This window comes from Scyliorhinus torazame, chromosome 1 (genome assembly GCF_047496885.1).
Source record: "Scyliorhinus torazame isolate Kashiwa2021f chromosome 1, sScyTor2.1, whole genome shotgun sequence".
Classification (NCBI taxonomy): Eukaryota; Metazoa; Chordata; class Chondrichthyes; order Carcharhiniformes; family Scyliorhinidae; genus Scyliorhinus; species Scyliorhinus torazame.
Genome location: NC_092707.1, coordinates 243,318,941 through 243,345,827, shown reverse-complemented (window position 1 = coordinate 243,345,827; position 26,887 = coordinate 243,318,941). Strand labels below are relative to the sequence as shown.

The following is a 26,887-nucleotide window of genomic DNA, read 5'->3' as shown; positions in this document are numbered from 1 at the left end:
AGGTCGACAGGGGTTATGCGGAGACCCCAGAGGCAGGGCTTTTAAGGGAACGACGGAGGCTACAGGTGGAGTTTGGCTTGTTAACTTCAGGGAAGACAGTGGAGCAGCTGAGGAAGGCAAGGGGGCGATTTATGAATATGACGAGAATGCCAGCAGAATGCTTGCGCAGCAGCTCAGAAAGAGGGAGGCAGCCAGGGAGATTCGGAAAGTAAGGGGAACCTGGTCGGAGATTCAGCAGGGGTTAATAAGGCGTTCAAGGAGTTTTACAGCAGGCTGGATGAGTTGGAACCCCCAGCTGGGTCGGAGGGGATGAGGCAATTCTGAGGGTGGCTGAGGTTCCCGAAGGTGGACGAAGGGTTGGTTGAAGGGATGGGGCCCCGATCGGGTTGGAAGAAATAGCAGATGGACTCGAGGCCATGCAATTGGGTAAAGCCCCGGGACCGGACAGGTACCCAGTGGAGTTTTATAAAAAGTTCTCTGGGATGCTGGGGTTGCTGCTGATGAGGACATTTAATGAGGCAAGGGAGAGAGGGGGGCTTCTCCCGACTATGTCACAGGCCACTATCTCATTTATCCTGAAGCGGGATAAGGACCCGGAGCTATGTGGGCCCTACAGACCGATCTCCCTACTAAATTTGGAGGCCAAATTGTTGGCCAAAATCTTGTCCTCTAGGATTGAAGAATGCGTTCCGGACGTGATTGGGGAGGACCAGACGGGATTTGTTAAGGGTAGGCAGTTGGCGGCCAATGTAAGAAGGTTGCTGAATGTGATCATGATGCCCCCAGAGGGTAGGGATGTGGAGGTAGTGGTCGCAATGGATGCAGAGAAGGCATTTGATTAAGTGGAATGGGAATATCTGTGGGAGGTGCTGGGGCAGTTTGGATTTGGATGGGGCTTCATCGACTGGGTCAGACTGCTGTATCAGGCTCTCGTGGCGAGTGTACGGACTAACGGGTTGATATCGGGCTATTTTAGGCTGCACCGGGGGACGAGGCAGGGATGCCCCCTCTCCCCACTGTGTGCGTTAGCCATAGAGCCGCTGGCAATTGCGTTGAGAGCCCCAAGGGGCTGGTTGGGGTGGGGGGACGGGGGGTGGGTGGAACACAGTCTCGCTATACGCAGACGACCTGCTCCTATATGTTTCGGACCCACTAGAAGGGATGGAAGAAATTATGAGGATTCTGGGAAATTTGGATGTTTTTCGGGTTATAAATTGAACGTAGGGAAAAGTGAGATGTTCACGATCCAGGCAAGGGGGCAGGAGAGGCGTTTGGGGGAGTTGCCGTTCAGAGTGGTAGGGGGAAGCTTTAGGTACCTGGCATCCAGGTGGCGCGGGAATGGGAACGGCTACACAAGTTAAATCTGGCCCGACTAGTAGACCAAATGAAGGAAGATTTCCGAAGGTGGGACGTGCTCCTGTTGTCACTGGCTGGGAGGGTACAGACAGTGAAAATGACGGTCCCTCCGAGATTCCTGTTTGTGTTTCAGTGCCTCCCCATCTTTATTTCACGGTCCTTCTTTAAACGGGTCAATAAGATGATCTCTGTATGGGCGGGTAAGACCCCACGAGTGAAAAAGGGATGCTGGAGCGCAGCCGGGGAGGGGGCAGGCTGGCGCTGCTGAACTTTAGTAATTATTATTGGGTGGCGAATATAGTCATGATTAGGAAGTGGGTGGTGGTGGGGGGGGGGGGGGGGGGGGGGTGGGGGGGGGGGGGGGGGGGGGTTGGTGTGGGAGCCGGTCGAGGTGGCATCATGCAAGGGCACTAGTTTGTGGGCATTGGTAACAGTTCCCTATTATTGGGCGGCGAATATAGTCATGATTAGGAAGTGGGAGGGGGTTGATGTGGGGGCCGGTAGAGGTGGCATCATGCAAGGGCACTAGTTTGTGGGCATTGGTAACGGCGCCTCTGCCGTTCCCGCCGGTACGGTACTCCACCAGCCCCATGGTGGTAGCAGCCCTGAGAGTCTGGGGATAATGGAGGAGACATGTGGGAGCAGAGGGAGCATCGGTCTGGTCTCCAATCTGCAATAATCACCGGTTTGCCCCAGGGAGGCAAGGTGGAGGGTTCCGGAGATGGCAGAGAGCAGGAATCGAGAGGATGGGAGATATGTTTATAGAGTGGAGCTTTCCCAGCCTGAGGGAGTTGGATGAGAAATTTGAATTGACGGGAGGGAATGAGTTTAGGTACATGCAGGCGTGGGACTTCCTACACAGGCAGATCTCAACCTTCCCGCTCCTATCGCCAAGTGGGTACAGGACAGGGTAGTTTCCAGAATGTTTGGTGGGAGGAGGGTTTCGGACATTTACAAGGAACTCATGGGGTCAGAGGAAACGCAGACTGAGAAGCTGAAACACAAATGGGAAGAGGAGTTAGGAGGAGAGATGGAGGACGGTCTCTGGGTGATGCATTGAGTAGAGTCAACGCTTCCACAACATGTGCCAAGCTCAGGCTGATACAGTTTAAGGTCATTCACTGGGCCCACATGACAGTGGCCCGGATGAGCAGGTTCTTTGGGGTAGAAGATAAGTGCGCGAGGTGTGCAGGAGGACCAGCGAACCATGTCCATATGTTCTGGGCATGCCCGAAGCTTGGAAAATTCTGGCAGGGGTTGTGGATGTCATGTCCAAGGTGTTAAAGACGAGGGTGGCACTGAGTCCAAAGATTGCGATTTTCAGGGTGTCGGAAGACCCGGGAATCCAGGAGGAGAAAGAGGCAGACGTTCTGGCCTTTGCCTCTCTGGGAACCAGGAGATGGATATTATTAGCTTGGAGGGACCCAAAGCCCCCAAAGTCGGAGACCTGGCTAGCTGACATAGCTAGCTTTCTCTATTTGGAGAAAATCAAGTTCGCCATGAGAGGGTCAATGTTAGGGTTCGTCCGGAGGTGGCAGTCGTTCGCCGACTTCTTTGGGGAAAATTAACCGTCAGCAGAAGTGGGGGGTGGGGGTTTAGTTTAGCTTAGAGTAGGGGGTTAGAAAAGGTGGGACATGTGAGGGAGGAAGACGGCTTTTGAACTATGTTTATATTTGTATGTACATTGTTTCTTCTGTTGTTGTTATAAAACCATACATACCTCAATAAAATGTTTATATAACAAAAAAGAAACCCCAATATTTTATTTTAATTTTATAAAACTGTGAGGAAAGGATACCTCACTCCAGGATTGATTACACAAAGAGATAGGGATATGGTATATTAAAATAAACTTTATTAGTAACACAGTTATAATGGGCCAGGGTTTAGAGAACACCAAAGTATATCATGGAGTTCACCTGACCCACATCCTTTAATAGATTTTGGTTATGGGGAGCACAAGGGCCCACTTTACAGGTGTGATGCAACCGAGATCTAACTTATTTTTAAACAAAAACAGTGTTTATTCTATGAATCCAGTTAACATTTTATAAACACACAGTAAACATCTTATCAACTACCAACACTGATACTCTTTCCCCCCCCCCCCCCCAAAGATACAGTACTCTATAGGTAACCCTTAGTAACTTTCCATAAGTCAAAGACACTTTTTAACAAAGTCAGCAGGTTTGCTTTCCTTACCGAAACGGGTATTACATCAAGTGATCTGGAGACATTCTTTGGCATGCAGAGAGAGACCAAAATACACCACCTTGGTTTGAATGCAGCTCTCCATTGAAAACGAAAGTAAAACTCCGAGCCGAAAACAGCTTCCCGGTCAAAACGAAAGTAAAAAGCAGAGCCAGAGCCCAGTTCCACCCACAATGACATCACTGCAGCCACTTGAGAAGACAAACATTTCTTAAAGTGACATTCCCATGACACAGTATTGAAATATATTTAACATCGCACCAGAAATAACTTACAATTACCTTTTAAAAAATACTACAGCGAATACAATACCCTTAATTGCTATCTTTATCCCACTTAAACATGAAAAAAACATCTCTGCTCTCAATCCACTTTAACTACCAATGGTACATAGAAACACTTGCTTTACAGAGATGTCCTTTGAGCAGGACAGATATTTTTGCACTGCTTTAAAGTAATGAATTGACTCCTGCCAGACCCATGCAGAAACTCTGACTGTATGTCTTCAGAAGATGCTTCTCAGCTTGTTTCAGCTCCCCCCTAGTCCTCAGTCAAGTCTGCACTGCTTTAAAGACTATTAAACTCTTTTAACTGAACTGCAGTGAGAGCAAATCTGCTTCACTTCTGGACACAACTTCATGCAGTTCAGAACTGACCTTGCTGTAAAATGCCTAATGCCTTGGCTCCACCCAGCATCTTGCCATGCTGAAATCTAATTAACTGCACAGGGAATCCCCTTAATCAGAATTAAATTCCATTAGCCCAAGCTTTTTAATGATGGTTTAATTGCTCCCCTAGCTCCCAACTTTCAAACTAGGGTTTATTATAAAACATAATTGCAGCAATCAAACACACACTAACCCAGGATTTTAATGCTTACTGCACCAAATAACTATAACACAATATGGCTGAAATTTCTACATTCGTCACAGTAGCATTTTAACTCTTTTACCTGAATTGGTTAACTGAGGTACTTTAAACTGGAAATTAGTCTAATAGCACACCTCTGCATCCTTTCCAAAGCCTCAATATCACCCACTATGTGAGAAGACCAAAACTGGAGCTAGTTTTCTGGCCAAGATCTTGTACAACAGTAAAATAGTATATAAAAGCAAATTAAATTAATATATAGGAGCAAAGTAAAATAGTATGTCTTGTCTAGCAATCAATTGCCTAATGAATGCATCCCAACATCCTGTTTGCTATTGCCACCACTTCATGGCGTTGCTTATGGAACATATGAGATGTATGCGCTCGAATGCCCAGATCTCTTTATTTCCCCATTTTTTTATGGGAATGAAGGGTTATGGCGGCAGTGGGTTAGCACTGTTGCTTCACAGCGCCAGGGTCCTAGGTTCGATTCCCGGCTTGGATCTGCACGTTCTCCCTGTGTGTGCGTGAGTTTCCTCCGGGTGTTCCGGTTTCCTCCACAAGTCCCGAAAGACGTGTTGTTAGGTAATTTGGACATTCTGAATTCTCCTTCTGTGTACCTGAACAGGTGCTGGAATGTGGTGACTAGGAGCTTTTCACAGTACCTTCATTGCAGTGTTAATGTAAGCCTACTTGTGATAATAAAGATTATTATTATAAAGCAGGAAACGAGTTGATGACGATATGAAGATTTAATTGAATGCTGGAGCAGACTCAATGGGCCGAATGACCTACTTCTGCTCCTATATCTTATAGTCTTCTGGGTATAATGTTGAACATTAGGCCTGCCCACATTCATAGAACTACACAATTCCAAATAAAATTATTAAATAATTTACCAATCATGAGCTCAGGGTGCAATTTACCGGCCTCGTCGAGCCCGACCCGGTGACATGACGAGGCCATTAAATCTTGCGGGGATTCACAACACTCGTTACACCTTGCGAGATCTCGCGAGGTGTTGCGATCTGCATATTCAAGTGAGTAGTTAGTCACACTTGAATGTGACAACACTGGAGTTACCCAAGGCACGTGATGAAATGGCCTCACCTCGGAGACCCGACCATGACACCGTTTAGAACTGGTTTCCACAAACTTGGGCCAGGTGTAATGGCACTTGGGTGGGTTCTCCTAGGCGATTGGAGGCCCCCGGGTGGTCGGGCTCTGGTAGAGTGGTACTCCTGGCTACCAGCCTGGCACTGCCAGGAGGCCCATGACAGTGTGTCAGGCTGGCGGTGCCAAGGTGCCAGGTTGCCTGTGTCGGGGATCGGACTTGGGGGTGCCCTGCCCTTATGAGATGGGATGCGGGTGGCTCGAGAACCCCATAATTGGTAAGCTAGGAAATTGAGTGCTGGGGGGAGGGGGGCCGGATGCCGTGGTGGGGGTTGAGAGATCGGGGCACCATTTGAGCTCGCCAGTGCAGGAAATTAGACTTAAGTGCAGTCTCGGCAGGGCGTTCCTCGCCGAGGCCTGAAAAAGCAGAGGGCCATTTAATAGCGGGGTCCTTCTTGGTGCTGCAAGTGCAGGGAAACACCCAGCTAAACGTGCCCAAACGGGACTTTGTTTTTTATCCCATTAAATCGCGGCCTTAATCTCCCAAAACATTGCAGCAGACGTGAAGACTTGATGTCCGGATAAATTATATTGTCATCAGAAAATATGCAGGTGGTGCCCCCAACACACATCCCTCTGGAATGCCACTGGTAGCAAGTTTCCAAACAGATTCAAATCTATAACTACTTTCTGCCCATGTCCTCCCAAACAGTGCTCAATCCAGCTCAGTGTATATGAGGAGGCTTTGATCTTGTACAGAATTATCATGTGGTGCCTTATCAAAAACCTTTTGGAAGTCTAATTAGACTTCCCTCATGCACTTCTTTAAAAAAATTTGATCAAATTTATAAGACATGACGTTTTTACAAAGCCATGATGGGTATTTCTAATCAAACCCTCTGTAAATAAGATAATTTATACATTACATCCCAATGATTCCCTCCAGTGTTTCTCCAAATTACGGATGCCAGATTAACAGGCCTGCGATTACTCTGGTCCATCATGTCAACTTTTTTAAAGATAGTGCTACATTCCTAATGTACAAGAACTGATCCAAAGAACAGTGACTCATTAAAATGCTAGCTGGAGGCTCGCATAGTCTACCCATCTTGCTGAGAACCTTTGGGTGGCTGCTATCTGACCTAGCTACTCATCTGTTTTCAGGTACTTTATCTAAAACAATGTTTTCATCCATGTTAATATTTCTAGTTTGATTAATAAAATCATTAAATTCTAACAGTTAAACATGATCTTAGTGTCTAGACCAATGCAAACTGCTCATCGAATATTTCTACCGCATGGTGGCTCAATGGGCCTCAACGCTGCCTCACAGCGCAAGGGACCCGGGTTCAATTCCAGCCTTGGGTGACTGTGTGGAGTTTGTATGTTCTCCCCGTGGGTTTCCTCCGGGTGCTCCGGTTTCCTCTTGCAGTCCAGTAATGTGCAGATTAGGTGGATTGGCCATGCTACATTGCCCCTTAGTGTCCAAGGATGTGCAAGTTGGGTTACAGGGATAGCGGGGGGGTGGACATGGGTAGGGTGTTCTTTTGAAGGTTCGGTGCTGTAGGGATTCTATGATTCATACCTAATGAGCCTTTAACCTATCCTTAGACATCCTCATTGGCCAAATAAGTCTTTGACAAAGTATTTCTTATTACTTCCATAATTGTCTGCAGTCTTCTTTTCTACTATCTTGTCAGCTGATCTAATAGCAGCTTTTGTTTTCTTGTCTTTGTACATCACACTTTTTAGCTGAGTATTAAATGCATTTAATTGATAGAAATTTTGGTTTGTACCTTACTGGCTTTTCATTACCACACTCCATTCTTTTCTTTGGGTTCATAATTTGTCTTGCACATTTCTAGGGCGCAATCTACAGGCCGCGTTGCGCCCGAAAGGTGCGTGACGCGGCCGGTAGCTGCCGGGAGATCCCTCTTGTCACGCCTCGCGAGATCTAATACGATCTTGCAAAACATCGCAATGTGAATCCCGCCCATTGTGGGCGGATCACTTTTTTTTTTAGCAAATCTGCATATTAGAGTGAGACAGCTAGTCTCATTCTAGTGTGCTCTCCCATGATCTCACCAAGGTGTTGGGATTAAAACGCCTCTCCTTGGATGAGCACAGTTCAGTGCTGGTCTCCATAAATGGGGACTAGACGGAATGGCACTCTGGGCCTCCCAGGGGATCAGAGGCCCAGATGCTTGACCTCCGGGTAGGATGGTACTCTGACACTGCTGTGCCACTCGTGCACCTTGGTACTGCCAGCCTGACACCTTGACACAGTCTGGCATTCTGGCAGTGCCAATGGTGTGCCAGTGTGGCACTGCCAAGGTGGCCAGGTGGTACTGCAAGCTGGCAGGGTGCCAAGTTGGCATTTTTTCTCACAACAGGAAATTGGCCTGTTGCAGGTCCGGAGGGCCTGAGGACCCCCTTATAGGAGAGTTGGGGTTTTGGCGGATTCGCAGGTCGTGAGAGTGGGGAGGGCGTGCGAGATCGATATGCCATTCTTAAATGGCGTCCCGATCTCCTTCTCCACTGCGGAGTTCCGGTGAATGGAGCTAACTGGACGAAGTGAGACCTCGTCGGGGTGTTGGCCTGAGGCCCTGAATCTACCCAAATGGGGACAGAGTCCCGTTCGATAGCGTGGGACTTCTCGGCGCTCTGAGCGTTGGGAAACACCTGGCTAAACGCGCTAAACTTTCCCTTGCTCATAAAAACTTCATTTCTTTTTTGGAAATGATTTTTTTTTAAAAATGTTTATTCTCCTTTTGCACATTTTCTCCCGAATTTACACCCACCAACAATAAACAATAATCAGCAAGCTATGTCAATCCCCATAACAATAACAACAATTCCATCCTCCCACCAACCCCAAAACATCAACCCGCATGTTTACATAAACAAATGACAAAAAGAAATCCGAGATTACCCATAGTCATCCTTAATATACACAGCCCCCCTCTTTCCCCCCCCCCCCCCCCCCCCCAACTAATGTTTGATGTTATCCAGTTCTTTAAAGTGCATAATAAATAGTGCCCATGACTTGTAGAACCCCTCCGAGCTTCCCCTCAGTTCGAACTTAACCTTCTCAAGGGTCAAGTATTCCAACAGGTCCCCCCGCCACGCCAGGGCACAGGGTGGAGAGGCTGCTCTCCATCCCAGCAGGATCCGCCTTCGGGAGATCAACGAGGCGAAGGCTATGATATCTGCCTCCGCAGCCGTTTCTAACCCTGGCTGGTCCGACACCCGGAATATGGCCTCCCGGGGACCCGGGTCCAGTTTCACGCGGCACCACCTTGGAAATTACCCTAAAACCTCCTTCCAGTACTCCCCTAGCTTTGGACAGGACCAAAACATATGAACATGATTAGCACCCTCCCCCCCCCCCCCCCCCCCCCCCGCAACGCTCACCCACATCTTCTACTCCTTCAAAAAATCGGCTCATCCTCGCCCTCGTGAGGTGCGCTCTATATACCACCTTCAGCTGTATCAGCCATAACCTCACACATGAGGGGGAGGCATTCACTCTCCGGAGCACCTCACACAAGACCCCCTCCTCTATATTTGGAAATGTTTTCATTTGTGTTCCCTATCAGTCTCATCACCAGGAGTTAGCAAATTTGCCAATTTCTAAATATTAATTTAGTGAAGTTTGCCCTTTTGACACCTTTTCTCTGTATTAATACTCCATTTGAAATTATTTTGTATATTGAGTTTGGATCTACTTCACCATTTGTGCTTTCTTGTTCTTTACCTGATATTTGTGGATGAAACTTTGGTTTTTATTTCTTTCAATTGTATGGGAAGCTAACTTAACATTAGTTGACATCTAGATGAAATAATGTGTTGATTCACTTCACTTTTCAGCTGTCAAACCGCCCTTGGATCCAATTATTACAGTGGAAGGGCTTCGGAAACGAGTGAGTCGCAACCCTGTGGAAACAGCCATGGAGTTGAAGGAGAAACGCTCCCGCACTCAGGAAGCTAAGGACATTAGGCGTGCTCAAAAGGAAGCTGCGACCTTCATCGACAGGAGCACGTCCTCGACCCCAGTTAAGTTCTCCAGCCGGACTCGCAGGTCAGAACTGATCCTGGAGAAAGGGGAAGTGATCGACTTTTCTTCTCTGAGTTCTTCAGATCGGACTCCACTTACCAGCCCCTCCCCATCCCCATCACTGGACTTTTCTGCTCCTGGGACCCCACTGTCTCATTCTGCCACTCCTAGTCTCTTGTCAGAGGCAGATCTTATTCCTGATGTCATGCCCCCCCAAGCACTGTTTCACGGTAAGAAATCATTTGGCTGTGGTGGATTATAATGACTTTACTTGGTTATAGGTTGTTGACAGGAAAGTTTATCCTAAGGAGTCTTGCATAATTTGATATGTCGTGTTTCAGTTGAGATTTTCAAAGCAACGTCCATCTGTCCTCTCAAAAAAATGTTAAATGATCCCAGAAGAGCAGAGGACTTTTCCCAGGTGTCCTGATTAATATGCATTTCACAATCAACATCACTTAAATAGATTATCTGGTCATAATTCAATTGCTGTACACAATTCCGCTACTGCATTTCCCTACAGGGGTAAGGGAATCAAGGTTTATGGGGATAAGGCAGGAAAGTGAAGTTGAGGGTTATACCAGATCAGCCATATTCTCATTGAATGGCGGAGCAGACTCGGTGGGCCGAGCAGCCTACTTCTGCTCCTACGTCTTATGGTCTTACATTACAACAGAGTCTACATTTCATAATACTTTGTTGGCTGTGAAGCTCTTTGAGATGTCCTGAGGTAGTGAAAGCTTCTATCAAAATGTGCATCTTTGATTTAGCGTTTTAAAGCAAGAAGAGCTTTTTTGCTATGTTTCATTTGAACAAAAAGCTTCAGAGGAGCATAATTTGTACAAATTGTCCTCTCAGTGCCAAGCTGATTAAATTTCTATGTTTGGTGTTTGAATGGTGTGTTTTCTGGGATTGATCTGGCAGCTTCATTTTTGGCTTCTAGTAAAATGCAAAATTGTGGCTCCCATTGTAATCTGGAAAAGATGGAGCTTCCTCCATGGAATAGTCCGGAAGCAAGGAGGCTTAATAATGTGGCTCACAGCTTTGATTTGAAGAATAGTAAAAAAAATATTTTAATGTAGTTTTTAAAATAGACAGTGGGGCTACTTATTTCTGGAGTCGTCTTCCACTACAAATTATTATCAGAGTGACAAACCGTGAGGCTGGATTGTCAGATTTTTCAAATTCCCCATAAGGGGAAGGGGAAGTGTATCAAAGTAAATCTTTCAGTAAATAAATACAGAGAGTGAAATGAGTAAAGACAGCTGTGGTTAAACTGTCCTTTTAACTTCAAACAGAAAATATTATAAAAATACAGCAATGTCAAAAGAAATCTGCTAAATGCTGAGATATCGAAGTTGGAGATTGAAGAACTTTTAAAATGAAGGAACTTTTTCATTTATGTAGTGCCTTTTACCAACACATCAGAATGTGAGAAAGCACTTCTACAACCAATGAAGCACTTTTGAAATGTAATTTTTTGTATTCATTCACAGGACCTGGGTGTCACTGGTAAGGCTAGCATTTATTGCTCAACTTGAATTGCCCTTGAGAAGGTGGTAGTGAGCTGCCTTCTTCAACTGCTGCAGTTGATGTGGAATATTTACACCCATAGTGCTGTTATTTGGGAGGGAGTTCCAGGATTTTGATCCAGCAACAGTGAAGGAACCACAAAATATTTCCAAGTCAGGATAATGTTCGACTTAGAAGGGGACTTGTGGTTCTTGTGTGACTGTTGCCCTTGTCCTTTTCTATTAGAGGCAGCGGATTTGGAAGGTGCTGTTGCAGTTAGAATGTAGGTAAGCACCGTGAGGTCCCAGGTATTCTATTTTAGTGATGTTTATTGAGGAATCTCTTTACAAGTGTATTTTTCTATTCCATTTTGGTGTCAATGTTATTTACTGATTATTCACAGGTTCGCTGTTCCAATCTGTGTGACTTTTTTCAGTTTCATTTGTTGGAATAATTTCACGTGTTCTTTTTTCCCTTCAATTACCTGGTGCTGGTTCTTTACCTGTTTTAGAAAGGTTGATTTGGGCCCTTGTTACCAGGCAATGTTTCACAACATTCACTGGCTGGGGATGCAGTATGCGTTGTGACAATAAACAGGTAACAAAAGGCTGCCCGCAGTCTCTGCAGAGCAGTTAATTGCCACTGTTATCAGATAATGTTTTTCACAAAATAAGGAAAAATAAGAACAGCACCATCTTTCAATAAGGCACTTTAAAATTCCACCTCACTTCCACTGAGCTCTCTATCCTCAGCCTTCTACAGTGATCCAATGAAGCTCAGCACAAGTTCGACAAATACCACCTCAATTTTTTGATTAGGCAGTTAAAACAAAATTTGTAGTATTTTTCTTTTGATCAAAAATCTACCTGTGTGGTTGGCTGGTTAATAGTGCAGCCCTTTGTAGAATAAATATAAGGGACCATACAAAGCCTGGCACAAAGTGACTGGATGCAGCATTGATATCTGTTGTAGTTCATGAAAGGTGAAGAAAGGAGAGATACCAGGCAGCACACAGATGGCGTATCCACCATACTGCCCTTGCTTGGTTGGACTGGCATTGTTTGAAAACTGAAAGTTGCCACATCACCTTCATTCCTTGCTGTGGGCAGGGCAGGGTAGGGAGCTTTCAAAGGGAAGAAATATGGTGGGTAGCATCTTTAGAAGATAACATGCTCAAAAGATTGAGGCCCAGTACACAAAATGAATCTTGAAGTTGAATTTTAACAATTTGTTTTTACATAAATATAGCAAAATGTCCCAACGTGCTTCATGGGAGCATTATCAGACAAAATTGACATTGAGGTATGTAAGATAACGCTGAGACAGGGGTCTATAAGTTTGGTCAAAGAACTAGTTTTAAGAAGGAGAGAGAAGATGGTTGAGTTTATGTAGGTTATTCCAGTGCTTGGGGCCTAGAGAGTTGAAGGCGTGGCGTCGGTGGTGCAGTGAAAATCGAAGGTGTGAAAGGGACCAGGATTAGAGGAGCACAGATACCTCTTGAGTGTTGTTGGAAAAGGTGAGTTGGGGAGAAACGAGGCACTGGGAGGAATTTGAAAACGAGGATGACAATTTTAAAATTGAGGCATTGCAGGACAATGTAGGTTAGCGATCACGGGGGTGATGGGTGAACCTGTATATCTAGGAATGTGCTTTTACACAGGGCCTATAGTGGAGAAGAATCCGTTTTCATTATTTATTTTGGGAAACAGAGTGGTAAGTGCTTGTGTTAAAGATGACAAGTTCTTGCTGGCCACTAATTTGATCACTAATTTTAACCTCATAGTTTGATTTTATTGCAAAAATGATTTCTGTGGCATTGTATATGAATACTTAGTGATTGTCCCCAGCATTTTCCATTAAAATCGCATTTTATATTAGGCACCCAAATGGTAAATATTGGGTATCTTTCTGGAACTTCAACAATGATTCCACTTCCAGGACCACTATTGCAGATTCTGTGTGCACAGTCAGTGACATAGCAACTGCGTTTTTACACATTGATCTGTTTTGTTGGGCTGACCACTGATAGTATGTCATCTAACCAATGGTATTGGCGAAAAGACAGGGTAGTGCAGACTTCTGTACTATGACTTTGTTACTTACTGCATTGTTTGGAATGTAAACATTGGTTGCATGGTTGCCTCCTTTGATCACCGTACCCAGACAAATGACCAGGCAAGTAAAGATGTTGCTGTGGAAAAGGGCATCAAGTGGAGGTGAGGGAGTGGATGAGCAAATCCACGACTACTTAAGTATGATGGCAATTGGAGGGACCAACTGATAAGCAGTTGGAAGTTTGAAAATCCTATTATGAATGACACGAGGAAGAGTTTTTTCTTGGGTTGGCACAAAAGGGAGTGGGGCTTGGAAGAGGGCAGGGGGTGAGAGTATTAAGAGGTACAAGGCAGTTGCCATAAATTACCTTGTCTAAATATGAAACCAAGGGGGCCACGAGAAACAGTAAAGTCAAGATGGTAGTTGCAAATGTGTTGGAGATGCAGGTGACCTGTGACTTTCTAGCATTCTCTGTTTTTGTTTGAGATTTCAGATGTGCATTGTTTTTCTTTTTATCTCATTTTTTAAAATTGAAGAGTTAATAACTGCAGTATTGTGCAAATGTAAAGCAAGATCAAGAGAAAAAGACAACTTACATTGGAAGTGAATGTTTTTCATTTCCTCCTGCTCAGATGATGAAGAGGGAGATGTGGATGGTGTTATTGATCCTGGAATAGAGTATTTGCCACCTCCTAGTGTGACCACTGGCACCATGATCATAAGTAGAAAGAAAGTGAAGGCAGCTGAACAAATCAAGTGTGATGCGGAGGAGGAGGAGGAGAGAGCTGAGAAAATGGAAGCTGATACTGAAGAGCCTGAGGATGCCATTGAGCTCTCTCAAATTAATGTTCAAGAGAGGAAGAAAATCCAGGCAGAGAGGGATGTGCAAGCGCCTGCTCCTAAGTGTATTGCGCTAAGTCTGTATGATGAGAGACTTCTACTCCGAAGACTGGAATCTTGCCCCCACGCAGTCGCCTTGAGTGTAGAGGCCAAACGATTGCGCCGCAAACTGCTCGTGAGACAGGCCAAGAGGGAACGTGGTTTGCCCCTCTTTGACCTGGATCAGGCAGTTGAAGCTGCAGTGTCGTTGGTTGGCGGGGGGTGTGGAAGCAAGGAAAGTGACCGCGTCCGGATGCCCGTGGGTGTTGGGACCTTTCGGACCACCAGTCAAGACTTTCGGATCCTGGACCGGTACCAGGTGAGTGAGGATAGCAACAAGATGCTTGGAGAAAATCTCTTCCCTTACAATATTGTCAAGTGTTGGGAATGTGTGATAAAGGAAGGCTGTTTATCAGTATCAGCAGTGAGAACTTTTGATGACATGAGAAACACATTTACATAATCATTTTATTCCCTCTTTTTCTTCTCTGTACTTCAAGTTTATCCAGATTACTTGGCTGAGGTGTCAAGAGATAAGTTGCACTTTCTTGCTTGTGACTCCTGGAACTATAGCCATAATCTCTGCAGCAATTTTGAGGGGAGGTGATTGAATCTGATTAGTCATCCAAATTTTTGTACCCAGAGTTAGATTGATATGTATCTTAGAGGACACACATGCAGGTTAAACCTATGTTCCCATTCAATTGCATATATCCCAGATTGATGACTTAAATTGATTTTTGTGTTTATTGGCCAATGAGGTCTTAGTTTTAACAGCGGCCCTTTCCAAATTTCCTGATCTACGCAATTCAAACAGCATTACATTAAATTAGAGAATTTAGATCAGCTTTGGCTCAAAGGAGGAAACTTGCCAAGGCTCAGAGGCCATAGGCTTAATGTCTGTGATATAATCACTTACTGATCTAATTTCATAACATTATTAAGTAATCGGGTAATGGGGAGAGAACGGGACTAAATGGATTGCTCTTTCATAGGCAGCCTGATATCACTACATCTCAGGCACACCACTTTTCACCTCACATTTTGAGTGGGAACACTGTCACTCTATCAGAGAGATTTGTGATGTAATTGTGTTTCCTACAAAGAATATTTTATTTGAATATGAATGCTTTTTTGGGGGATCTTTGTATATTGAGTATAGCTTCTTTTAACATAAACGTACAGACTGATGTCATACTTTGTTTTGTACCAGTGATACAATGGGGCGGAGTAAATGGGAATGATTTGCCAAAGTTCTTTGTTAACTATACATTAGAGTTCTCTTTCATCCTCTGTAATCTACTTGGACTTGGATCATCCGCCATTCGCCAATGAGTTTATGACTGAACCTTTAGTCATCAAATTACTCGAGTATGTTTCCTGCTGCCTCACCCCTCTAACCCGTCACTTACCTCCCCTCCTCTTCCATTCAGAGAGTGCTGATATTTGGCTGGGATATGTTTTTGTGAGATGCCAGTTGACCTCTGCTAGCTCTTGCAAGTGACAGTCCCTGTGAGCCTGGACATTGAGACTTTTCAGCAGAGCTTAAATCTTTCCTAACTCTTTGGGTGGGGATTTCCAGTCCTGCCCATGGCAGGATGGAAAAATCTGGCTTTTTTGACTTTTGGCCATACTCCAAATTTTCCATTCCTACCTGTAACGATGCCCACCGCTGTCGGAACCAGAACATTCCATTAGTAAGGCCACACTTGGAATACTGTGTACAGTTCTGATCACCCTATTATAGAAAGGATATTTTTAAACTTGAAAGAGTGCAGAAAAGATTTACTAGGATGCTACCAGGACTTGATGGTTTGAGTTATAGGGAGAGGCTGGATAGACTGGGACTATTTTCCCTGGAGCGTAAGAGCCTTAGGGGTGATCTTATAGAGGTCTATAAAAATAATTTATTAATTTTTTGAAATAATTTTTATTAAAGATTTTCATAAAATATCAAGAACAAAATGAGAAAGAAAAAAAGAACCCAACAGGGTTAAGTACAAAACACAATCTAAAAAAGCAACCCCCCCAAACCCCTCTCCGCCCCCCCCCCCCCCCCAGTGTACACAAATAATAAATTAACATTAACACCTTAACACAACAGGAGTATACACCCCCTCAGACCCTCCAGTGTAAGCAACATAAACAAAAATAAAGTAAACCCCCCCCCCCCCCCGAGCTGCTGCTGCCATTGACCAATGTCTATCGTTCTGCCAGAAAGTCTAAGAACGGTTGCCACCGCCTAAAGAACCCTTGTACCGACCCTCTCAAGGCGAATTTCACCCTCTCCAATTTAATGAACCCTGCCATATCGCTGATCGAGGATTCCACGCTTAGGGGCCTTGCATCTTTCCACTGAAGGAGAATCCTTCGCCGGGCTCCCAGGGACGCAAAGACCAGAATACCGGCCTCCTTCGCCTCCTGCACTCCCGGCTCCTCTGCCACCCCAAATATTGCGAGCCCCCAGCCCGGTTTGACCCTGGATCCTACCACCCTCGACACCGTCCTCGCTACGCCCTTCCAAAATTCCTCCAGCGCTGGGCATTCCCAGAACATATGGGTGTGATTTGCTGGGCTCCCTGAGCACCTAACACGCCTGTCCTCACCCCCAAAGAACCGGCTCATCCTTGTCCCGGTCATGTGGGCCCTGTGCAGCACCTTAAACTGTATGAGGCTGAGCCTCGCGCACGAAGAGGAAGAGTTCACCCTCCCTAGGGCATCTGCCCACGTCCCCTCTTCGATCTCCTCTCCCAACTCCTCCTCACACTTACCTTTCAACTCCACCACTGAGGCCTCCTCCTCCTCTTGCATCACCAGGTAAGATTCCGAGATCTTCCCCACTTCCCCCCCCCCCCCCCTCCCCCGAGAGCACCCTGTCCTGTACTGTGTGTAGTAGTAGCCGCGGGAATTCCACCACCTGCCGTCTGGCAAACGCCCTTACCTGTAAGTACCTGAAGGTGTTCCCCGGGGGGGGGAGCCCGTACTTCTCCTCCAGCTCGCGAACTTCCCGTCCACAAATGGGTCCCCCAACTTTCATACCCCTGCCCTGTGCCACCCGAAAACCCTCCACCTGTTCTTCCTGGGGCGAACCGGTGGTTCCCCAGTAATGAGGTTCACTCCGAGGCCCCAACTTCCCCCCCCTACGCCGCCTCCACTGCCCCCAAATTTTGAGGGCCGCCACCACCACCGGGCTCGTGGTCTTCCTCCTTGGAGGGAGTGGCAGCGGTGCCGTTGCCAGCGCCCCCATACCCACACAGGACGCCGTCTCCAGCCTCTTCCATGCAGCCCCCTCCCCCTCCATCACCCACTTGCGCACCATCGTCGCATTGGCGGCCCAGTAGTACCCACAAGTTGGGCAGCGCCAGTCCCCCCCCAATCTCTACTCCAATCCAGGAACACCCTTCTCACCCTCGGAGTCCCTCGCACCCACACAAACCCCATTATACTCCTGTTAACCCGCCTGACAAAAGCCTTCGGGATAAACACGGGGAGGCACTGGAACAGGAACAAAAACCTTGGGAGCACCGGCATTTTGATTGACTGCACCCTACCCGCCAAGGACAGCGGCAACGCGTCCCACCTCTTGAACTCCTCCTCCATGTGCTCCACCAGCCTTGTAAAGTTAAGCCTATGCAGGGCCCCCAGCTCCTGGCCACCTGGACCCCCAAATATCTGAAGCTCCTCTCCGCCCTTTTTAGTGGGAGCTCGCCAATCCCCCTCTCCTAGCTGAACTACGAACAGCTCGCTCTTCCCCATATTGAGCTTGTACCCCGAAAAGTCCCTGAATTCCCTAAGGATCCTCATTACCTCTGGCATTCCGCTCACCGGGTCTGCCACGTACAGCAGCAGGTCGTCCGCATAAAGCGACACCCTATGCTCCTCCCCACCCCGCACCAACCCCCTCCAGTTCCTCGACTCTCTCAGTGCCATAGCCAAGGGTTCAATCGCCAGTGCGAAGAGCAGGGGGGACAGGGGCCACCCCTGTCTCGTCCCTCGGTGCAACCAAAAGTACTCGGACCTCCTCCTATTTGTGGCCACACTCTCCATCGGGACCTATACAACAGCCTAACCCACCTGACAAACCCGAACCTCTTCAGCACCTCCCACAGGTACCCCCACTCTACCCTATCGAAGGCTTTCTCAGCGTCCATCGCCACCACTATCTCCGCCTCCCCCTCCCTCGCCGGCATCATGATAACATTCAAAAGCCTCCGCACATTCGCGTTCAACTGTCCCCCCCCTTCACAAACCCCGTCTGGTCTTCATGGATGAGGTCTATAAAATAATGAGGGGCATAGATGAGGTAAATCGTCAACATCTTTTTCCAAAGGTAGGGTAAGTCTAAAACTAGTGGGTTTAGGTTTAAGGTGAGGGGGGAGAGATACAAAAGGGTCCAGAGGGGCAATCTTTTCACACAGAGAGTGGTGCGTGTCTGGAACGAGCTGCTAGAGGCAGTAGTAGAGGCGGGTACAATTTTGTCTTTTCAAAAGCATTTAGACAGTTATATGGGTAAGATGGGTATAGAGGGATATGGGCCAAATGTGGGACTAACTTAGTGGTAAAAACTGGGTGGCATGGACAAGTTGGGCCGAAGTGCTTGTTTTCATGCTATAAACCTCTTATGACTCTTATGGTAGCTATGAATGTATTTCCAATAAGTGGGTGTGGATCTGTTGAGATTGGGCTGAAAAACAATGGCCATCCTCCCCTCTCCTATCTTTTGACTAGCAGCCTGCAAGGGCCCCACCAACAGTCTGACTGAGGTCAGTTAATTCCATGTAGACCAGGAACCTTCCAGGTCAGTGCTAGAGCTGGTGAGGACTGTGGGCGGCTAATGTTTGACAGAAGTTTATTTGGGTTTATTTTTGTCACTGTTCTCTCTTTGCAGATGTCCTTGTCGCACATGAAAGGATATCAGCAACAAAAGACAAAGTTTGTGCACCGACTGACTGGTTCGGGAGACATGTTAATGAGTCAAAGCATCATCAGCCCATACACATCACGAGTCCTCAAACCATATATCAGGTATGGATTTCCTCTGCATAATACAATGACTCGGCTGTTTTATTATGGAGACGCACAAACAGGCCTGCAACTTAAGTTTATCTTAAAGCCTTTTTAAAATTGTAGGCTGATGGAGTGAATGAACACATTACAGCTTAATTTTAAAAAAAAAAGTATTTTATTACAAACATATATCCAAACAGGTAACAGTAAATAAACACCCCATGAAACATATTTCCCTGCAATCAACTACAACTTTTCCCCCTTTTCACCCCCCCCCCACCCCGGCGATGAACAGCTCCTCAAACATGATCACAAACATCCCCCACCTTTTCTTGAACCCCTCTGCAGAGCCCCTTAACTCATACTTTATCTTCTCCAACCGCAAGAAGTCGTACAGGTCGCCCAACCAAGCCACTACCCCTGGTGGGCATGTTGACCGCCATGCCAGTAAAATTCACCGCCGTGCAATCAGAGAGACGAAGGCCATGACGCCTTCCTCTTCCCTACGAGCTCCAGTTTCTCTGAAACCCCAAATATCGCCACTAAAGGGTCCAGGTTCACCTCCTCCCCCACTATCCTGGCTAAGACTGAGAACACTCCTGCCCAGAATCTTCCCAATTTTTCACAACCCCAAAACATGTGCGTGTGATTCTCTGGTCCCCGACTACACCTCTCACATTCATCTGCTACCCCCTGGAAGAACCCACATTGATCTCGTCTGAATCAAATACACACTGTGCACCACCTTAAACTGTATCATGCTCAGCCTTGCACAAGAGGAGGTCCTGTTTACGCTACGCTGTGCCTCACTCCATACTCCCCAATTGATCTCCGTTCCCAACTCCGCTTCCCATTTCTCCTTGATATTCACCGCCTGCTCACCTCCCTGCTCCCCCAGCTACTTATATGTATCCCCAATTCTTCTTTCGCCTTCCACATCCGGAAGCAGCAGTCGCTCCAGCAGCGTGTATCCCAACAACCTAGGAAACCCTCTTCAGACCTTTCACACAAAGTCCCTAACGTGCAGATACCTGAACTCACTCCCCCTCGGCAGCTCTACCCTCTCCCTTAGCTCCTCCAGACTAGTGAACCCTTCCTCCAAATACAGATCCCTCACCTTGACCAGCCCCACTTCCCTCCACCTCCTATCCATCCTCCCCGGCTCAAACCCACAATTCTCACACAGCGGCGTTAGCACCAACATCCCTTCCACCCTAAACTGCCTCCTCAACTGATTCCAAATCTTCACCGTGGACTGCACCACCGGGCTCCCTGAATACCTACTTTGAGCCTTTGGCGAAAGATTTATACGATCTGAAGAGAAACCAGAGTGTACTCTTGGAGCCATTGGCAATGCTGCTGTCACCATAGCCCTCAAACTGGACCCCCTACAAGATTCCTCGTCCATCTTAACCCCTCTACCCCTTCTCCTTCCCACATTCACCGCCCAGTAATAATGAAGCAGGTTTGGCAATGCCAAACCCCCCTGCTGCCTCTCTTTCTGTAGCAGGGTCCGCCCCACTCTCGGCACCTTCCCCGTCCATACAAGGTCCAAAATAATCGTGTCCGATTTCCGAAAAAGGGCCTTTGGCATAAAGATCGAGAGAGCCTGAAAAATAAACAAGAACCTGGACAGAATATTAATTTTCACCACTTGGACCCACCCCACAAACGTCAACCCACCTCCTAAGATCTCCCTGGCCTGCTTCACCAGCTTTGTTAAGTTCCACTTATGAAGCCCTGTGCATTCCCTCGCTACCCGAATCCCCAAATACCTGAACCTGTCCCTCACTACCGTGAATGGCATCCCCCCTAAATTAGCCTGCGGTCCCAGCTCTTTCATCGGGAAAACCTTGCTTTTCCCTACATATCAGTTTGTACCCGAGAACCCTCCAAACCTCCCCAGCAAATGGATCCGAAACATACAAGAGGTCATTGGCATAGAGCAACACCCGTGCTCCCTCTGTCCTCTCGTAATCCCCCGCCGCTCCGCTGACCTCCCAAGAGCCATCGGCAACTGCTCTGACCAGCGCAAACCGCAACGACAATCACGGGCACCCCGCTTAGAACATAGAACAATACAGCGCAGTACAGGCCCTTCGGCCCACGATGTTGCACCGAAACAAAAGCCATCTAACCTACACTATGCCATTATCATCCATATGTTTATCCAATAAACTTTTAAATGCCCTCAATGTTGGCGAGTTCACTACTGTAGCAGGTAGGGCATTCCACGGCCTCACTACTCTTTGCGTAAAGAACCTACCTCTGACCTCTGTCCTATATCTATTACCCCTCAGTTTAAAGTTATGTCCCCTCATGCCAGCCATTTCCATCCGCGGGAGAAGGCTCTCACTGTCCACCCTATCCAACCCCCTTCATACCCATATGTAAGTCAAAGCTTTGCAAACCCGAATTATTCGTCCTCACACTCGTTCTTGACGCCACATACAGCAACCGCACCCATGCCACAAATCTCGGCCCTAACCCAAACCTTCCGAAAACTTCAAACAATCAAATGCCTTCTCCGTGTCCATGAACACCACCACCTCCGGTACCAGAGCCCCCGATGGATTCAACACTACATTCAAGAGCCGTCTTATATTACTCGCGAGCTGTCTGCCCTCCACGAAGCCTGTTTGATCTTCTGCAACCACCCCCGGGACACACTCCTCCATCCTCCCTGACAACAACTTAGCCAATACTTTCACACCTGTGTTCAATAGTGATATGGGCCTATACGACCCACATTCCACTGGGTCCTTCCCCTTTTCGGGATTAGCGTGATTACTGTCTGCGTCATCGTCTCGGCAGCTCCGGCTTCTCCAGCGCTTCATTAAATGCCCCCAACAGATGTGGTGCCAGGCCCATCGAAAATTCCTTATAAAATTCCGCCGGGTACCCATCTGGCCCCGGGGTCATTTCCCGACTTCATATCCCTGATACTATCCAGCACCTCCCTCAGCCCCAGGGGCTCCTCCAACGCTTGCCTCTTTGCTTCCTCCACCTGGGGAAATTCCAGCTCGTCCAGAAACCGCCCCATGTCCCACTCTTCTCTCCCGGGTCCACCTTGTACAGACCCTGGTAGTACTCACTAAATGCCTCGTTTACCTTCCCCGGCACCAACACCCCATCCCCAGTCCGTACCTTAAATATTTCCCTGGACACAGCCTACCTCCACAGCTCATGTGCCAGCATGAGGCTCGCCTTCTCCCCATAGTCATATTGCATCCCTCTTGCCCCATGCAGTTGCCCTACCGCCCTCCCTATTGTCAGCCTGTCAAACTGTCCCTGCAACCTTTCCTCCTCGCCAGTCCCTCCGTGGTGGGCACCCTCGAATATCCCCTGTCTGCCTCCACTATGGGGGTGCGTGTCCTGCAGAAAGACCACCCCTGCTTTCAAGCTCCTGAGGTGCGTGAACACCCACGACCTCTTAACCGACCCATTCAGTCCCCGGACGTTCCGCATTACAGCCTCCAATCCCCTCCACCATCCGTCATCTTCCCCCCCCCCCCCCTAATTCCCACACCCTTAATTTCACCCTATACCTAGCCCATCCCAGATGGCCCCTTCTCCACCTCTGACCATGTCATTTCTCACCTCGTAACGTTGCAACGACAGCCCCCCCCCCCCACCCCTCTCTGCCTTCTCCCCCACCATCTCACTTACAATACAGCTTAATTAGAATCAGGTTTGGATTGGGCTTGCGTAGTTGTGCAAAGAATGGGAATGTAACATTGGAAGTCAGGATTGAATATGCAGTGAGTTATGTGTATTATCTGCATTTCACTGCATGAAGGTGTTATAAAATCATTGGATTTCAACTCTGAGCAACCACAATCATTTATTTAGTTTCCTGGGTTACTAAAGAGTTACTGTTTTGGTGATGAAGTTGTTTTGTAATTTCAATAGCTGGTTGTAAAGATGTACAACGGCATACATAGCAATTGAAATTTAGTAACAATGTTTAAAGTTCAAAATGTCCCCACAAAAGTAGTTTGCATTAGGACAGCTGTGAGCAGGGCACTAACTCACAAACAAAAAACCGAGGCACTGTGCCTTATGTGCTTCCCACGCACCCATCAACCATTGCAACTCACCACTTCTCTCTTATCGTTCAAAAAAAACCTCTTCACAACCAATCTCTTGGTCTTAAAGGAGGTGAAAGAGCTAGAGAGACAAAGATTTAGGGAGGAATTTCAGAACTTGGGGAACTAGAAAGCTGAACATGGTTTTGCCATCACTGAAACCAAATTCTGTAAACAGTTTTAAAGGGAGCTTATGGGGAAATCAGAACAGTTGATCCAGGCTGTGAATTAAATACAAGACATTTGGGTGTAAGAAAAGAAATCACACAGAGCATATTCCCCTAAAGAGTAATTAACTAAATAACTGGGGATGAATTTGGAATGTGAAAGCAAAACGATTGTGCTCATGTTATAAATCATTGTTTGGACCTCAGCTGGGGTAAATTGTGAACAATTCTGGATACCATACTTATCATGGATCATAGAATTTACAGTGCAGAAGGAGGCCATTCGGCCCATCGAGTCTGCACCGGCTCTTGGAAAGAGCACCCTACCCAAGGTCAACACCTCCGCCCTATCCCCATAACCCAGTAACCCCACCCAACACTAAGGGCAATTTTGGACACTAAGGGCAATTTATCACGGCCAATCCACCTAACCTGCACATCTTTGGACTGTGGGAGGAAACCGGAGCACCCGGAGGAAACCCACGCACACACGGGGAGGATGTGCAGACTCCGCACAGACAGTGACCCAAGCCTGAATGGAACCTGGGACCCTGGAGCTGTGAAGCTATTGTGCTATCCACAATGTTACCGTGCTTTCGAGAGGTTGTAAAGACCTTCAAAAAGATAAGAGGAGTTTTATCAGAATGGGAGACTACAGTTATGAGAGGTCAGAAAAATTAGGAACAGTGAAGCTTAAGAGGTGACCTAGTAGAAGTTGCCAAGATGATCGGTTTTGATAAGAGTAGATAAAGAAAAAAAGTCCCTCTAGTGAGTTGGCCAATAACCAGAAGTCAGATTTATGATAATTGCCAAGACAAGGAGAATTCTTTTTGCTGTGTTGGGGATCTACCTGTATCAATCCATCAATTGTTCTATAAGAGGCAGACAATTAGTTCAGAGTGAGTAATTTAAGATTATGGACAGAAAGCTGGGATTTTGAATCAAGCATGACTGCTCTTTTAAAGAGCCAGAAGAAATGATCGGTTGACTGGACTCCTCCTGTGCATTAAGTTTCTATGTTTCTAAGCTGAAGTGACAGAATAAATGGGGTAAACGATATTTGGATTCAAGATTGTGGTAGATAGGTTCAGCTGACCCATTGAAAATGGACTGAATTTCGGATTAAATGCCCTTTTCTGCTTTTTGACAAGAAAAGACACAAACAGTTCCCTGTACCTGTGAAACCATCACATTCAATACTACAATGATCTAGGTGGTTAAATATAACTTTTCTTGTCAGTAAATTATCAATGTAATTATTTAGATTTGTCATGGTTTTGCCAGTTGAAACTTATGGAAGAACAATTATGGTTGTCTTTTCCCAAATTGAGTTGTCTTCTTGTTTTGCTTCATTAGGCGGGATTTTGAATGTAATCCACCTAAACTACAACTACTGTCTGAAATTCGGGCTTATCCACACCGGAGTGACCCTACCTGGAAAGCAGAAGCTGAAGCCCCTGTTGATTACTGCTACGTCTGCCCTAATTTTATCCCTACAATAAACTCTATGTGCCATGAATTCTTCTGGCCAGGTACTTCAATTTTCTCTCCAGACAGTGAAATCTTATCCAGCTTCACGAATTCATGGGACTGGGGACAGAAAACAGAGGGCAGGAATAAACAAATCATTTTCAGGTTGTAACTGAAGTGCCATAAGAATGTGCTTGGTCCTCAGTTATTTACAGCAATATTAATGACATAGATGCGGGAACCAAGTGTAAAGCTAAAAAGGCAAATGGCATGTCAACCTTGATTGTAAAGCGGGGTTGGAATGTAAGAATCTTGTTTGGGACACTGTATAAAGTTCTGCCCTTACCGAAGGAGGGATATATTTGTTTTAAAGGGAGTGCAACAAAGGTTCACTAGATTGTTTTCTATAAGGAGAAGGTTGTTCTCTGAAGAAAGATTAACTCCCTGGAGGTTAGCAGAATGAGGGATGACTTAATTGAAACTTATAAAACTCTTACAGGACTTGACGGGTAGATAATGAGGCATGGTTTCCCTGGCTGAAGAGTATCGAACTAGGAGTCAGGATAAGGGGGTCCGTCATTAAGAACTGAGAAAAGTGGAAATGTCTTCATTCTTTGCAAAATTGTGGATTTTGGGGATTCTCTACCCCAGGAGCTGTCTGTGGGTGTTCAGTCAATGAGTACATTCAGAACTAGGATTGATAGTTTTTGTCACTAATGGAAACAAGGGAGGTGGCAATAAGGTGGAAAAGTGGAGTTTGTGTAGTCCAGTCATAATCTTATCGAATTATTGGACTGAATAGCCAGCTCCAGCTCCTATTGTTTATGTTGTTATGTTGATGAATCTTAGCACAGATTGTAATCATGGACAGAAAGATGTGTTATTAACTGATATGTAGTATCTTTAATCACGACTGCCATAACAGTCAACATTCAGGCTCATCCTCACTTTTTTCCATTATTACCTTGAGAATGTAGTAAGTTATCATGCATCACAATTATTCTACCTACTATTGTAACAGCAACAAAGTGACTTGAGAAAGTTACTCATATTCTGGATCTTGGGAAAAATTGTGCTATTTTCAACTGTCTACTTTGTATCTGTTGTTCGCTGTGAGGTTTATCTGTTGAGGTGACCAATTTTCAGGTAAGTCTATGCACTGCTATCCTCTGTACACGTCAACAACAGCTTGTGTTTATAAAGCACCTATAACATAAAACAGCTTCAGCCACTTCATAGGGAGTGTTATAAAGCAAAATTTGACACCAAGCCGCAAAAGGAGATATAGCAGATGACCAGAAAGCTTGGTTGAAGAGGTAAATTTTAAGGTGTGGAAAGAGAGTTACAGAGGATTAACAAGGGAGATCCAGAGCTCAGGACCTTGGCAGCATTAATGGTGGAGCATTAAAATTAGAGATGGTCAATTGTGGGATTCCTCCAGGTGGTCCCGATTCCTCCCACAGTCCAAAGACGGCAGGTTAGGTGGATTGGCTATGTTAAATTACCCCTTATTTACCAAGGAGGTGTAGGTTAGATGAGGTTACGGTGGGTTATGAGGGGGAAGTGGATCTAGGTTGGGTGCTCTTTCAGAGAGTTGGTGCAGTCAATGGGCCAAATGGCCTCCTGCATTGTAGGAATTCTATGGTTCTATGCAGCCGGAATTAGAGGAGTGCAGTTCTCTTGGAGAATTGTGGGGCTTGAGGAGATTAGAGATTGGGAGAGACTTGGTCAGGGAGGGATTTAAAAATTAGGATAAGAATTTTAAAATAGAGATGTTGTTTAACCAAGAGCCAGTATAGGTCAGCAAGCACAGGGGATGATGACTGAATAGAATTTGTACGGCTGTGGGCAGCAGAGTTAGCATGAATTTGCCGTGTAACTTTCACACATCTTGTGACACTAGTGGAGAGCAGATTGTTGACATCACATTCCTACTTGTTGGCAAAAAGATTTTTTATTGAACACCTGAGAATTAGAAAGTGAAGAGGAAACAATTGCACAGTAAACTAAATATTAAACAATTAAATCTAATTTAAGTACTAACTATCCTCCTTGCTCTGTAATCTAGTTAGGAAGAGTGTTTGCTGAATTCTAATGAATTC

The 26,887-nt window shown here is 46.2% G+C and overlaps 1 protein-coding gene across 1 annotated transcript in view; it reads left to right on the top strand.

The window, feature by feature from the left end:
- The window catches only part of kat14 (lysine acetyltransferase 14), a 77,422-nt gene that overhangs the window by 47,763 nt on the left and 2,772 nt on the right, over positions 1-26,887 (top strand). The window contains exons 5-8 of the mRNA XM_072503998.1: positions 9,421-9,837; positions 13,807-14,372; positions 18,942-19,078; positions 24,672-24,847. Coding sequence (XP_072360099.1) covers positions 9,421-9,837; positions 13,807-14,372; positions 18,942-19,078; positions 24,672-24,847 — 1,296 coding nt within the window. The remainder of the gene's footprint in view (positions 1-9,420; positions 9,838-13,806; positions 14,373-18,941; positions 19,079-24,671; positions 24,848-26,887) is intronic.